This window comes from Contarinia nasturtii, unplaced genomic scaffold (assembly GCF_009176525.2).
Source record: "Contarinia nasturtii isolate CC-2019 unplaced genomic scaffold, AAFC_CNas_1.1 Cnas_scaffold_220, whole genome shotgun sequence".
NCBI classification, from domain to species: Eukaryota; Metazoa; Arthropoda; class Insecta; order Diptera; family Cecidomyiidae; genus Contarinia; species Contarinia nasturtii.
The window spans coordinates 4163720-4177992 of record NW_022197577.1 but is presented as its reverse complement, the minus strand read 5'-3'; the positions used below and the strand labels follow the sequence as shown (position 1 = coordinate 4177992).

The following is a 14273-nucleotide window of genomic DNA, read 5'->3' as shown; positions in this document are numbered from 1 at the left end:
AACTTTACGAATATGACAATGGTTTACATCGGGCAACACTATAAGTACCATTTTAAAAAAAATTATGGAGCAACCTACGTATATATTAAATTTCGAATAGTTGACTATTCGAAAAAAGGCCATCGAGTAAAATGTTATTTGCCGTACGCTATATATATATTCCATTCAATAGATGATGGCACTTCTTTTATTTCTTCCATTCAATCTCCACCTCTTTCTTGCTTTTTTTTCTAACCATTTTTGGCATCGATTGCTCGCCCGCTCAACACATCTTGCTCTCGGATCGGGTGCAATGTGAATTATTTATGAAATACAAATTATTGTCTGCATCCGTTTGTCGTATTACACTTACTACGAACAGGGACGTATAGTGTATGTGCTGTAAGTACTATGTCAGCAGGGTACTAATATTGGGCGTAAGAAGGAAAAATGAATGTGTCGGAATAAAATATGTTCGAACCCATGAGGCAAATTAACAGCGAAAGCGGCAAGGAATAATTTTATGGCAATTTTGTTATTCTCATATTGGAATAATCACTTATTTTTCCATATTTTTATCATCGTCTGCGATATTTACATTATCGTACACACTTTTAAGGCTTTTCTTGTCATATCTCAATTTTATTACTAAAGTGATTGGGGATGTTCAACACATAACAATCAATGTGTACCAATTCATCAGAAATATGACCGAAAAATTGATACAAATTTATAGTGAACTACTTAACTTCTTCACACAAATAAATCTTTTAATGCAAGTATCTATTATTCTAGGTAGCAGGCGAATTTACCCATAAAATAGAATCAAACCTTATAAAGTGCCATGAAATGCAGATAACGTGCCGATATTCTATACTCGACAAAAGAGTATGTGACATGTTGCATAGAGCATGTCATACTATTGTGATTAAAAAGTAAGATCAGTTTTCAATTTGAAATTCACGGGGAAATCGAATCATAAAAACCTTTTTGCTCTAGGTTTGTGGCACTGTCTATGACATCTGTGCAAGTTTTCTTGTCAATATCTCCATGAGGTTTTTGGTTATGTTCGTTTGTTTACATCAAAAAATTTACATTTGGCGATTTTTACAATGTCTGATTTTTTTGAGGAAAGAACTTGCATTAAATTTTTGTATGCGGAATGAAATTTCTGCTGCAGAAACGTTTAGAATGTTGAAGAAAGTCTTCGATGAAATAGACGTTGTCCAAAAGAAATGTTTACAAGTGGCAAAAACAAAACTGGTCTTACTTTTTGATCACAATAGTATGCTTTGTTGTACATCGGAATAAATTTAAATGTTTTTCATTGGTACATTATAAGGTTTGACTATATTTTATGGTTAAACAAGCCTGCTGCCTCGAATGAAAATGTACTTATACCATTAAATTTTTGTGTGTGTTATGAGTACATTTAATGCGTTTCGCACCATCCGATTGCGTATCATTTCCCCAGATGCTGACAATGTTTGTGGCAATAACAATATCTTTCATTAACTTCAATTAATAAAAAAGTGCACTTTACACTCGTGTCAATATCATTTTTTGATTGATGGAAATAAAACCTGTTAAAAATCCGTTGTTATTGCGCTCTATTTGTTTTAATTCGATTTTTTTCTTGTGATTCATAAATTTTTGCAAGCTTTATTCATGACGATTTTGTTTGTCTGTTAAAAAAAACAGACGACCGTTTCATTTTTAAAGCCCTCATATTTTTGGGTAAATATGTATTCATGAAAGCATAATCAATTAATTTGTGTATGGATTTAATTATATTCATAATCAAATTAAAATTGAACAATTAATCAATTCGCGATACGAAACTATGGCGTGCAAAAATATTCCTCTCGGTCACTTCAAAAAATTGAATGAATGAGGGCGACCAATGACACTTTTCCATATAATATACATATATCGGTTCACGCAAAGTAATATCAATTTAACCAAAATGGAAAAAATAAATAAAATACAATGAATTTGCCATATCATCATTTATTATGAATAATAACATTAAAGTGGTTCTCATCGCCATTCAAATTCGGCTTTGTTCTTTTCTGAACCATTTTAAATGTGGCGTGGGGCCATTTCGTGCTCTTTTATTGTGTGCCCCTATATTGACGATGATGCTACTGTGACATTTGTTCGGGCTTAAATTGGCTTTTCAAGTGTTAGGAGAAGATGTCGGGTCACACCGCTTGAGTTTGATTTAAATGAGCGATAGTCAAACGCGATGTGGACAAGGCAAAGGTTATTTGTATTGTTTTTCTCGCGCGCATGCTCTCTCTTTCTCTCTCTCTCTCTCTTAGTTCTTCAAGTACAGTAATTGTTGAAAAAAAAAGTATTTCTCTATAACCAGAAAAAACGTTCATTCAATTGAAAAACACAGCCATTGATAGCTTATAATAGGCCGAATAAGCCATTCGAAGATGAAGATACAACACGCAATTATGCAATTGAATAAGGCGTGATTTGTATGTAAAATGGATTCTCATCATTTAAATTCGAATTTGATTGAAAGGAAGACGACTGAATCGGCTTAAAAGTGCGAATGATTAATATTAGATTCTTATTTTTTCGTTGTGAATCGACGGTAAAATTTATTGAAATGCCGAACAATTGGTTTCAAAATGGGCAGATGTTGCTTGAAATGGTAAATGAATGGAATGGAAAATTGATGCAGGCAATGAATGGGATTTTTTGTCGAAAGTGGAAAGATTTAATGGAGTAAAGTAACCATACGAAATCGAAATCAATTTATCAATTGAAATAGATGAAAATGCTTTTGTTTCGATTTCACTGAAGTTCTTCGATTCAAAACCATGCGCATTTTGCCGTGCATTAGGAATTTTGTTGAAGATTTGGGTTTCATTTGTTATGCAACCTTCATGAATATATGTCTTTCACAAATGAAATGATTCATGAAAATCAGTTGATTTTCTCGGCATTACTCTCACTCTCTCTCTCTAATAAATTCATAATGTACCTACAAATCCATTTACATGTGTTGTTATTAAGCGAACTTAACTGCTTACAGCTTAGATTTCAACTAGAAATATATTCATCCCGACTAAATTAAAACGATTCCGATAAATCACATTAGCCACATATACCAACGATGTAACCAAGCGAAACATGTTATCTTCCAAAATTCAGATTCGAATGGGCCAATCTATTGTTGCGTATTGTATTGCAGATAGAACGAACACTGGGGTTACAGATTACTGATCATTGATACATACATCGAACGGACAAATCAAGCATCTGATTGATGCTTAGCATTTAATCATGCACCAATTTCTTTCCCAATTGTGTGTTAACACCTTCATTTTTCGACATTTGCTCTGTCTTCATCTTCCGTCTTTTCACTATCTTTCAAGCCGCTTCCTTTCAACACACTGCAGTGATAGATTATGCGTCATAAAACGCAGCAAAGGATATAGAGCACAAAGCAATACAAATTTGGTTAAATTTTTGAAAGGTGAAATTTTTGATAAAATTTTGGATTTTTTATATCCGAAAAATGTTCAATTGGTTTCGTATTACATGAAATTTTTAGCAATAGACAGAAGGAAGGATAACGTAATCATTCTAAATGATGGTACGAGCGTAAAAAATGTTCTTTCTCTTTTTTATCCTTTTGCACATATAATATAAAAGTGCAAAAATAATACCAATTTTTTTCTCTCTCTTCATAAGCCATCATTTTTCATTCAACATTTTGTGCGTTGTCGAATAAAAAAAGAAATCATTCTTGGTCGTTTTTTTTCAATCTCGAAAAATAAAGAAAAACAGTAAAATCGATCGTTAAGTAACTCTTGCTTGATTGTCGAGATGAAATGCTGGAAAAATATTGTTTGCCTTTTGCTAAAATCAATGCAAAACCAATATATTCTTATCACATTTTCACTTTTATGAAGTTCATAAATCTTTCGAAATGACAACACACGGTAGTATTCTGAACTGTTGCAAAAATCCATTCGATATCTGTATTTTATGATTGAATGTGAAAGAAAGAGATAAAAAAGCAGAGAGAGTATATTTTTGAAGAACAGCTTCGGGCATCCAGTATCTCATCGACTTAACTACATTTCAAACTATTAAATTTAATACACAAAGCTCAAGAATTTACATGGATTTTATTACTTATTCAACAATACACTGCAATATACACTGAATCGCATCTCGAAGCAGCCGTTTGGATATTTCGACAGATGGATAAATTTGGTGAGGAAGTGAATGATTGAGAAAGAGAGATTGCAAGTAGAGAGAAGCAGCAGAAATTTGTATGCTGTATTGTAACAATAGACATAAGTGATTTATTAAGGCATAGTTTGATACTTGTGTCTGCATGTAAATGTAATTATTTATAGCTAACATTTAATCCAAAAGCATAGTAACAAATATTCTATCGATTAATGCATAACTATGCTTCGTTTACAATGTGTTGCGAATTCAATTAAACAAGCAATCAAAAGTAATATCGTTTTTTTTGTGTGTAAAGTGGTGAGGCGGGTGATAGATTTAATAAAAATTTGAGCTTCCATGAAAGTATATGATGCTGTTAAAAGCTCATCTTTTCACTACTTAAATCTGGCCAAAAATCAAGATTAGAAGTTTCCAGCTTTTCTCATATATTGGAAAATTGAGAAAGACAGACAGGGACAGATAGGGAAAGAGAGGGAGTTAAGATTTGTTGTTTGTCGAAACCGGTATATGAGAAAATAATGGTATGCCGAAGGGATCAAAATTCTTCATGACTAAATCAATTGAGCATATAAGCTACCTTATAGCAATAGGCAGTGCTGAAACAACAAAACAAGTGAACGTAAAGTTTTTGAAACACTTAAAAGTTTTGCATGTTATGATGAGATAAAGCCCTCACAACGTCGACTGACTCACTGGCATTCAGCCCAATGGCACGTTAAACCAGTTACCTGTAACGAATGAATGTGGAAGCTGCTTTTGCACGAATACTAGAGACGGACAGACAGACAGAGAGAAAGAGAATAGCATTTTCATTAGTGCATTTTGCAACATTCCGTCATCGCACCAAACAAACTTATGCTCGAGATAAAATAAAATGAAATGGGCAATAAAGAAGAAAAAGAAGTAAATTATATCAACTTCTTTATATAGATTGAAATGGTGTAGTTACAGCTACATGAAAATCAATGTCTAAGTTTGCTGCGTGCCATATCCGGTTTCTAACTGAAAACTTATATTCATTCATTAAACATTCTTCTCTCTCACTGTAATTCGAGAATGAAAAGGACAAAATGCCGTTTAAATTTCCTTTTAACTCATTCTGTCAACTGCTAAATAAGTTACACATGCTTTTTTCCTTCTTTCTCCCTCTATCTACCTCCGTCAACGGAGATCACCATATAGAAAGACTATCGTCTACGTCAAAATTGCACACAAAAAGCATTTAAATGAAAAGCGTTCATACTAATTATCGGCAATTTGTAACGAAATATGTAATCATAGCGTAAAAAATTGGCTGAGTGGTTTGTTGAAAATTTGGTTGATTTTCCGTTATATGTCGTATAAAAATGTTGTTATTAGCAAATGTGCATTGATTTCGCTGCGATTACCTGTTCGTTTATTGCATTTGTTTCGTTTAACTATGTTTTACTTTTCGTAATTTTATTTTGCGGTTTTCAATCGACTGAATGCTATTTCTTTCTTTCTCACTGAAGCTGTTTTTTTTTCAACAAATAAATCGACATAGGTATAGTACATTTTTTGTCAATACTATACATAGTTTATGTGCGTTCAATGAATCGATGTAAGAAGCGTGAATCGAACGAGAATTATTGTATAGTAATGGCAAACTAGTTTCGAAATTCTAACTGTGCATTTTGTACTGCCGGTGCATTATAACTCTTATATTACCGCTTGTGCCGCTTATTTATGTTTATTTTCTAAAAATATATGTATATATATTCATGAACAGTTGATTTGGAAGCAAAAGAAAGAGGCAAACACACAGTATCTCGGCTCACTGCAGCGTAGCAATAGAGTACTAAACGATGATAAAAACATACTCTCAACATCGACCGAAACCCAAATGAGTGCACAGGAAAAAGTAAGTGCGAATTCATCTGCAGATCAGCAACCATTTGGCTTAGCACATCGACGAGACTGAATATATTTGCCAAAGCAGGCAATTTCATTCGCATTGAAAATTGATTATTCGATTTGGAATGTTTTTTTATTTGCTTCTTGCGTTGTCGTTGTCAGTGCTGTTTTTGCTGTTGCGTTGCTTCTATCTCCTTTCTTTGTAGAGTAACTGTTAAAAAATCGTAGCGTAAATGGATAGAAATCATTCGCATTCAATTCAGTCGTACATTGGCTTTATTCGTAGAAATATTGGTTTCCGAAAGCATCGTATGCAATGACAATAATCTTTTATGTTTGAGTCATTTCCACTTGCAACATTACCAACAAAAATAAACTGTGCGCTCTTAATCATACGCTATCGATAGCAATGTGGCTGCTTACGTCCATCAACGTAACGGTTAATTACCACATTTCAAACTACTGGAAACTTGTTTCGAACAAATTTCAGTATTTATCACCGCTTCATTTTCTTCCACATATTCTAATCCCATTTTTATTCTATTTTTTTTTTGATGTTTTCTCTTATCTATTTACAGATATTCATAATGCGAGCGCTACGTTTGTTATGTTTAGTTTTAGCTGTAATAAGTTCATCGCTGGCCCAGTGTCCGTGGCACAAAGACGTTCCTGATTTGCAAACGGCCTGCTTATGTGCATACAATTTGGGTCATGAGCTATCTGTACAATGTGATCAGGTACGAGTTATATATACAGTGTGCGCACCAATTATTCATCGATGAATCATCGTGCACACAAACGAATTACTGAACTGACTTCATTTACTGAGCATTTTTGTATTTATTTTTCTTTTTTCCTTGCCTTGGCACATTTTTTTCGTTTGAAAATTGAATTTAGGTTGATTTTCCACTATTACTGGAAGCGCTTAATCGGTTTGCACGTTCGACACCAATCGATTTACTGTACATCAACAATTCAACGATTGAAAAATTAGAAAATAATGTGTTCCTTAATTTAAATCTACACAATGTACAATTGAGCAATTGTCAAATAAAAGCGATCGAAGATGGTGCTTTCAAGGGACAAGAAAAACATCTAAAAAATTTAAACATTCAAGACAATTTATTGGAGACCGTGCCACAGCGTGCGCTTCGCATTTTGTCGATTTTAAATTTGTTGGATTTATCGAAAAATCGAATTACACACATCGGTGATAACACATTTTTGGGTCTATCGAAATTGTCAACATTGAAACTCAACGATAATAATGTTACGCTAGCATCCGGTGCATTTCGCGGTCTTGAGCAAAGTTTAAAGAATTTAAATTTGAAAGGAACGAAACAGAAACGTGTACCTGAATGTGTTCGTGGCTTGAAAACGTTGGCATTTTTGGATCTATCACAAAATGGTGTACGTGAATTGCCCGGTCCAGGTGGTTTGCGCACCTTTGAAGGCTTGGACTCATTGACCGCATTGAATTTAGAACGAAATTTAATTCAAACACTTAGCGAAACATCGTTCGTTGGGGTACGAAAAACATTGAGTTCGTTGAGTTTATTGAACAATTTAATGGCCGAATTTCCCGTCGGTGCAATTCATTCGCTGAAAGAGCTTCGCGTTTTAGATATTGGTTTTAATTTGTTAACCACTTTACCGGAGACTGCTTTTCGTGGCAATCCAAGCATTACGTTGCTTGCACTTGATGGAAATCCATTGCCAACAGTACCAGAAAAAGCATTGGCACATTTGAATCGTACATTGAGAGGCTTATCGTTAGGTGGTCGTTTTCTCCATTGTGACTGTAAACTGTAAGTTGACAAAACAAACTACTTATCAAAATTACTTCCATTTAGCAATTTGGATCGATATTTATCGTTCAATATAAAAAAAAATCGACTCTTTAGGAGATGGGTTGCAGAATGGATTCGTAACGGTGACTTGCAAGTAACATCACGCGAACGAAATCCACAATTTTGTGGCTCACCGAATCGATTCCGTGATCGTGGCTTTTACTCAATTCAACCGGAGGAATTGTCTTGTCCTGACAACGATGTTGACTTATCGGGTCCAATCGGACTGATTGATTCGCTTAAACCAAAGACAAGCTCAACAACACAAACTCCATCATCGACGCTAACAACTACACAAACATCTACTTCGAATGCCGGCAGTAGCAGCACCAGTGGCAGCAGTTCAACATCCAGCAAAGAAACAACAAAAGAAAGTACCACAATTAGTTCAAGCACCGTAACAACAACCCCGTCTTCAACTGTAAAAGTTGTCACAAGCACATCGACCAGCTCTACGCAAACGACGGTAAACATAAACAACTCCTCGTCTCTTTTCCTGTCTATGTAAACCAAAAATTAATGTTTTGTTTTTCGATTTTTTGTGTGAAGAAAATTGTTGACTTTGACTTAAAATGTATACGCATATTTACAGTGATTTTAATTGTTTTGTTTGAATTTATTTAGTTGAAACCGGCACTCAAAAATAATAACAATAATAATTGGCGACAAAATTCATCGGCTAAGCAAAGACCACCGTTGGTGCTTGGTTTTCCATCGGGTCGCGGAACTAGCCGTGCCGAGGAAGATAAAGAAGTTCAAGTAAAGAATGCATTCCGTCAAGACAATTCGGTTATCATACAATGGGACTCGGATACAACAAATATCCTTGGTTTTCGAGTGGTTTATCGTCTTTTCGCTGATAAAAGTTTCAAACAAGGACCACCATTGGAAGCCAGTGAACGTGAATTCAAAATTAAAAATGTTCCACCACAAGAGTGCATTGTGGTTTGTGTAATTTCATTGGAAGAATTGAACGTGACACCGGATAGCGTACCATATTCGCAATGCCGTGAAGTGCGAACATTGTCATCGCCAACATCAAACATGGATAAAATCACGATTGCAGCAAGCGCAGCAATATGTGGTACAATCATTGTGGCTGTTATTATTTTCATTGCGGCAGGAAGGTAAGTTTACACACCAAACAAACCACGTAGTTTCCATCAATTTTACTTGCTTTGTTTTTTATCTTTTGCTCAAAATCGTTTCTTCTTTCTAAATTTACAGAAGACGATCGAGAAAAATGCAACACTTGAATCAGCAAAAGAGTCCATTGCCAATAGCCGGGTTGCCAGTGAATTGCTGTGGACCGAATGGGAGTCCCGGACCACTTGGCTCAATTGCAACATTATCCGCTTTCAATCATCATAAGGTAATCAAAAGTGATTCATTCACCAATCGAATTGGTCGTTATCGTAAAGTGAAAAGTACACAATTGTAATACATTTACTACATGTAGTCAGTTGAAACGTTTCTTATCCTACAAAGTAGATGTAGAAATATCTAGTCTCGTCACTTTTACTAGCTTTGATTTTAAATTTAACTTTGTCGATGAAGAGCCCACACACACGCACATCAACACCTCAGGACATTTCAATAATAAAATCAAGAGAATTTTGTGAATTTTAAATGTTTTTAATTAAATTACAAGTTAATTATTTTAGCAAAAAGCCTTTAGCTTTTGATAGTAATTTATACATGCACGCATCGTGTTTTAAAATGCATACCAAAAATGTTAAGCTTCAATAATCCCAATCGCACACACTTGCGAGCATTTGGCACAAAATAAATTGTATTTTGTATTTAGTTGAGATACAGAGAAAGAGAGAGAGAGAGAGAGAGGCAGAGAAAGATGAACCAGTTTGCTGGATTCATTTATGTTCATTCATAGTGAACAGAATAGCAGTTAAGAAAGATGATTAAGTTGCAATTAGTTGTGCTATTATCCATAGTTTACTTTGTTGTTTTTCTTCTTTTTTAAAAAGATAAAAAAATCGAATAAAGTTTTTTTTTATGTTTATATCGACCGAGAAAACTTCAGTCTATGAAAAATGAATTAAGTGTTTATTTTCTTCGTTCCCAAAAAAAGACCAGCGCTCTAATTATTATAGCTTGAACTATGTTATGACAGTTCCGATAATAGCTTGATGCCAAATGAATCGAAAACGAAAAACAATTACCACCACAAATGAATCGAATTTCTAGTTTGTCACAAACAAAAAGCATGGAATTGAAACATGTACTCAAGTGCCAAATGCATGCTGAAATCAATTCCATTTTGCAACGAAATGTAAAAAGAAGAACGCTTACGTTATATACCGCTTTAAAAATTGTGGTGCATAATATACATTGTTCGGAATGTACAGTACACAAAAAATATATGGAATTCTTAGCGCTTGAATTGGGTTTACACTCTAATTATTTTTCAGATGCTTCTCTCTCGATTTTCTGCACTTTTACCAAGTTGAGTATTCTATGTAATTAGGTAAATGTGAGTGCACTCGACGAAAAGCACGGAGACAAATATCATCCATTGACAAGAAAAAGAAAGAGAATAGACGACACAAACCTCATACATTATTGTTTATGACATAATGTGTTACGGATCACAGATAATAGAGTTATGAACACAGGGTGATACACTAGTAGAAAGAGGGAATAAAATTGCAAGAGACAGAGAAAACATTTAACCGCATATTTTGTGTTATTATGTGTATGTGTGCATAAGATTTCAAATTAGATTTTGTCATCGTGTGTAATTTAAGTAGAAAATGTTCAAAATTTTAAATTCTATTTGCTAAAATGTAATTACTGTTTTCTTTCCCCAATAGGATTGGGATCAAGTTAGTGCATACAGCGGCAGATCTATACCGAGACCGAGAATTTATCCAATGGAAAATCAAAGCATAATCGGCGATGACATGCGAAGTCATGTATCACATTTCTCTGGTGTGGTCGGAAAGGTTGCCAAAGCAAGGTAAGCGCATTCATTTCGTATTCTTTTTTTATCTCATTTTTTTTTACCATTCTATGAAATGTCAAAAAGGTCGAAATGGCATTTTCATGACTTTATTTTCTCGAAGCTTAATTTTGTTGTTTCTTTTTTTTGCATTACTTGTTATACCTTGTCGAATGTAATTTAATTGAAAAAACTGTAAACAAAAATATCCCCATTAAAATATAGATCAATTGCTGATGGACAATCGCAGCATAGTTTCTCAAATCATTCACATCGTGGATACTTGAATTCGGCATTCCCAAGTAATTTGGTGAATTCACGGCCAGGTAAGTCAATTTTAGAGATAGATTGTAGTGTTTATTTGTTAGATAGAGCAAATGTACTGTATTGTGTACTTTTAAAACATAGAATTACGTCAATCGAGACAATCGTTGGCAGCTGCCTCTGATCGTATGTCACGTGCTTCATACGCTGGATCTGGAATCCATGGTGCTGCACATAGTGTAGTTTCAAGTCGTAGAACAAGACCGAGATCTCGATCACGCGATCAAATGAATGGAGCTCATATTCATTCACATCATCGCCCGAGTAGTCGGTTCGTAAATTATTTTTTTACTCAAACTATGTCTCATTTTATTTTGTTTTCACTTAATCGCATTCATTCTCATTGAATATTGAAAATATATTTGTTTGTGTTTGCATTTCATTTCATGTACATTTATAAATTTACAGGTACTCGACGGCTGGTTCAACTCATACATTGAATAATTATTGCGACACATCCGACAATTGGACAGATCATGATATGGAGATTTATATGACACGCAATGCCACAACACGTAACGGTTTGGTGCCATTATGAGATCAACTTTTCCGATGCAGATGATATACGAATACTTTGTTAAAAATTTACAATTTACCTGAAATTTTCTGACAGCCGACCGATTTCCATACGGACCACATAACACAATCATTCAAATCAATAGAACAATTATCATTTATTCAACCAAATAGTTCAATAGCAACAACAGCAGGAGCAAGTACTGCCATTACACTAGCACCACCGACAACATCAATCACTACACACGACATTGGTCCGAATGGCGAGCACAATGAATTAGCTTTGTATTTACTTAATCGAATTCCAGCCGGAATTCATGTGATGCACATTATTGAAACCAGTTACTGTGAAACCGAATGCTGTTTTCAATATGTGCGCACAACTAAAACCAAAACCAACTACGATCCACACACCATCAATACAATCGAAGTGTATCGGGGTCGTCGTCCAAATCAAATAAACGATGCAATAAACGAAACATACATTTAAAGAAACAAACGAATATTCTAATCGATTTAAAAGCGGTAATGAAAATAGAGAGAAAAAAAAGTATAAAATTACTACGCGTAAAATCCCTTTTTAGATTTTAGTATTAATTAATTTAGAACAATTCTATGTACTTTTTCCACCAAAACAAAAAATAGAATGATGAATTAATAAGTCAAAATTGTATATAGAGAAAGTATATTGAGCAAAAAGTGTCCCAAAGTTATAGTTAAACAGAAAAAAACGGTTATATGCACTTAGATCAATGTGGACATTGTTCAATTTTACACATTATAGACACAGACACAGTTAACAATTTAAATAATTAAAATTCACTCAAACCTTCATATATCATTCGAATTATATGCAAGCGACTTATATATTTTATATTGAACATCATTAACGGCATGGTTCAATCATCGATTCATTATTGTAGTTTTTTCTGCGTTTTTTTTTCTTAAAAAACAAAAAAAACAACACCGATTCAATATATCACATATGGAGTTTGCAAACAAAATTTGAATGAATGATAGTTTATACTAGCGTGACCAAAATGTAAGAAGGCATAACACCAATCTGTATTGCAAAGAAATTTAGAAAGGGAAATTGAATAGTTTTTCTTTCGAAGGAGAAAATGTTTTGTGGAAAATCACATACATTCACAGTGCCAAACATGTTATACGTTGTATTAATTGAAAATATTGAATTTACGGATGTACTTCTCTTTTCGTTCACGACAAAAGACTGCTACAATCGAGCTAAATACACAGCACACACACACACACAGAGAGAGATTTATAACTAGACATGTTATAAAACGAGAAAGATAATTGTAAAAGTGGTTCGTATGTATACCAAAATGGAAATATTTGGCCGATTTATGTAAATAGTGTATGTTGTTTTGAATATGCATCAAATAAAAACATGAATGCTAAGCAGTCAGCGACGGGAAGGTTTTTTCAAACGGATTTTTTTTTTCATCAAAATATTCAATTATACCGATGATCGTATAATTCAGATAATTTCATGATGAAATTCGGAAATAGTTTTTCTTTGCAACAATTTTTTTTACATTATAATTTCAAAATGCAACATTGTCTTTTGTCATAGGCCATAACAAAATCACCTAAATATAGTTTAATTAGAATTGTAAAAAAGAACAAGAAAAATAATAATCAAATGTGTTTCAAATATTCTTAGTCAGATTGGCAATTTGATTTGAACCTATGTGCGATTAAAGAAATTTGCCACGTTGATAGGTATGAAACTAAAAATAACATGGATGAATCTTATGTCAAACGAATTGATAAGGAATTTAACATTGAAATTAACGAGATTTAGAATCATATAGACTTCATCATTGTACATAATAAAGCTAAATCAAATTGAACGAATTCAATTGCGCGTACGTTAATCATATATAAAGTCTATATAATGAAACTACTAAATTAGCGAATATAGTTGAATGAATTGATCTAACGATCAAATGTTAAGTAAAAGTACTTTTAAGTGAAATTTTTGTCTTGTTAGAAAATATTTTCCTTATTATTTCGAGCGATTTTTAAAAAAATGGGTAAATTTCTGTGTTCGGATTTTCGGCGATTGTGCTTGAACATTTTGTTTCTATCATTTTTACTTTACGTAATAGATCAGTGGTTTCAAGGAATATTGTCAAAATTAATTCACAATCCATTTATTCGATTTCTTTTTCAAATACGAAAATAAAATATGCAAATTTTAGAGAAGAATGATCGAGCCAGATCAAATCCAATGAAAATCCGTAACAATTACAGACGCCCAGAAAACACAGTTCACAGTTAACGAAAAACTAAAATTCTTAGACATATTTTATAGCTATAAATACTTATCTAAAAATAAAATTAAGATCAAAAATAGTTGTAGGTTTAAAAAGAGTGTAAACATCATTCACAATTCGAACAAGTAGATCGTAGGCCTATCAAATTTAAACAGAAATTTCACTTAATCAATAGATAACACGATAACAGATACGATTTCTAATACAAAACAAAATGGGATCAATAACGTTGGTGAGCAGTCA

General features: G+C 33.5%; 2 protein-coding genes across 2 annotated transcripts in view; one reads left to right on the top strand and one right to left on the bottom strand.

Annotated features, from left to right (window-relative positions):
* LOC116337122 (vasorin) overlaps positions 1–12226 on the top strand; it is an 18369-nt gene extending 6143 nt beyond the window's left edge. The window contains exons 2-10 of the mRNA XM_031761455.1: positions 6657–6815; positions 6976–7886; positions 7983–8394; positions 8553–9055; positions 9156–9300; positions 10760–10905; positions 11113–11213; positions 11296–11482; positions 11620–12226. Coding sequence (XP_031617315.1) covers positions 6657–6815; positions 6976–7886; positions 7983–8394; positions 8553–9055; positions 9156–9300; positions 10760–10905; positions 11113–11213; positions 11296–11482; positions 11620–11749 — 2694 coding nt within the window. The 3' untranslated portion in view covers positions 11750–12226. The remainder of the gene's footprint in view (positions 1–6656; positions 6816–6975; positions 7887–7982; positions 8395–8552; positions 9056–9155; positions 9301–10759; positions 10906–11112; positions 11214–11295; positions 11483–11619) is intronic.
* LOC116337121 (rab3 GTPase-activating protein catalytic subunit) overlaps positions 1–14273 on the bottom strand; it is a 138210-nt gene that overhangs the window by 119303 nt on the left and 4634 nt on the right. The window lies entirely within an intron of this gene.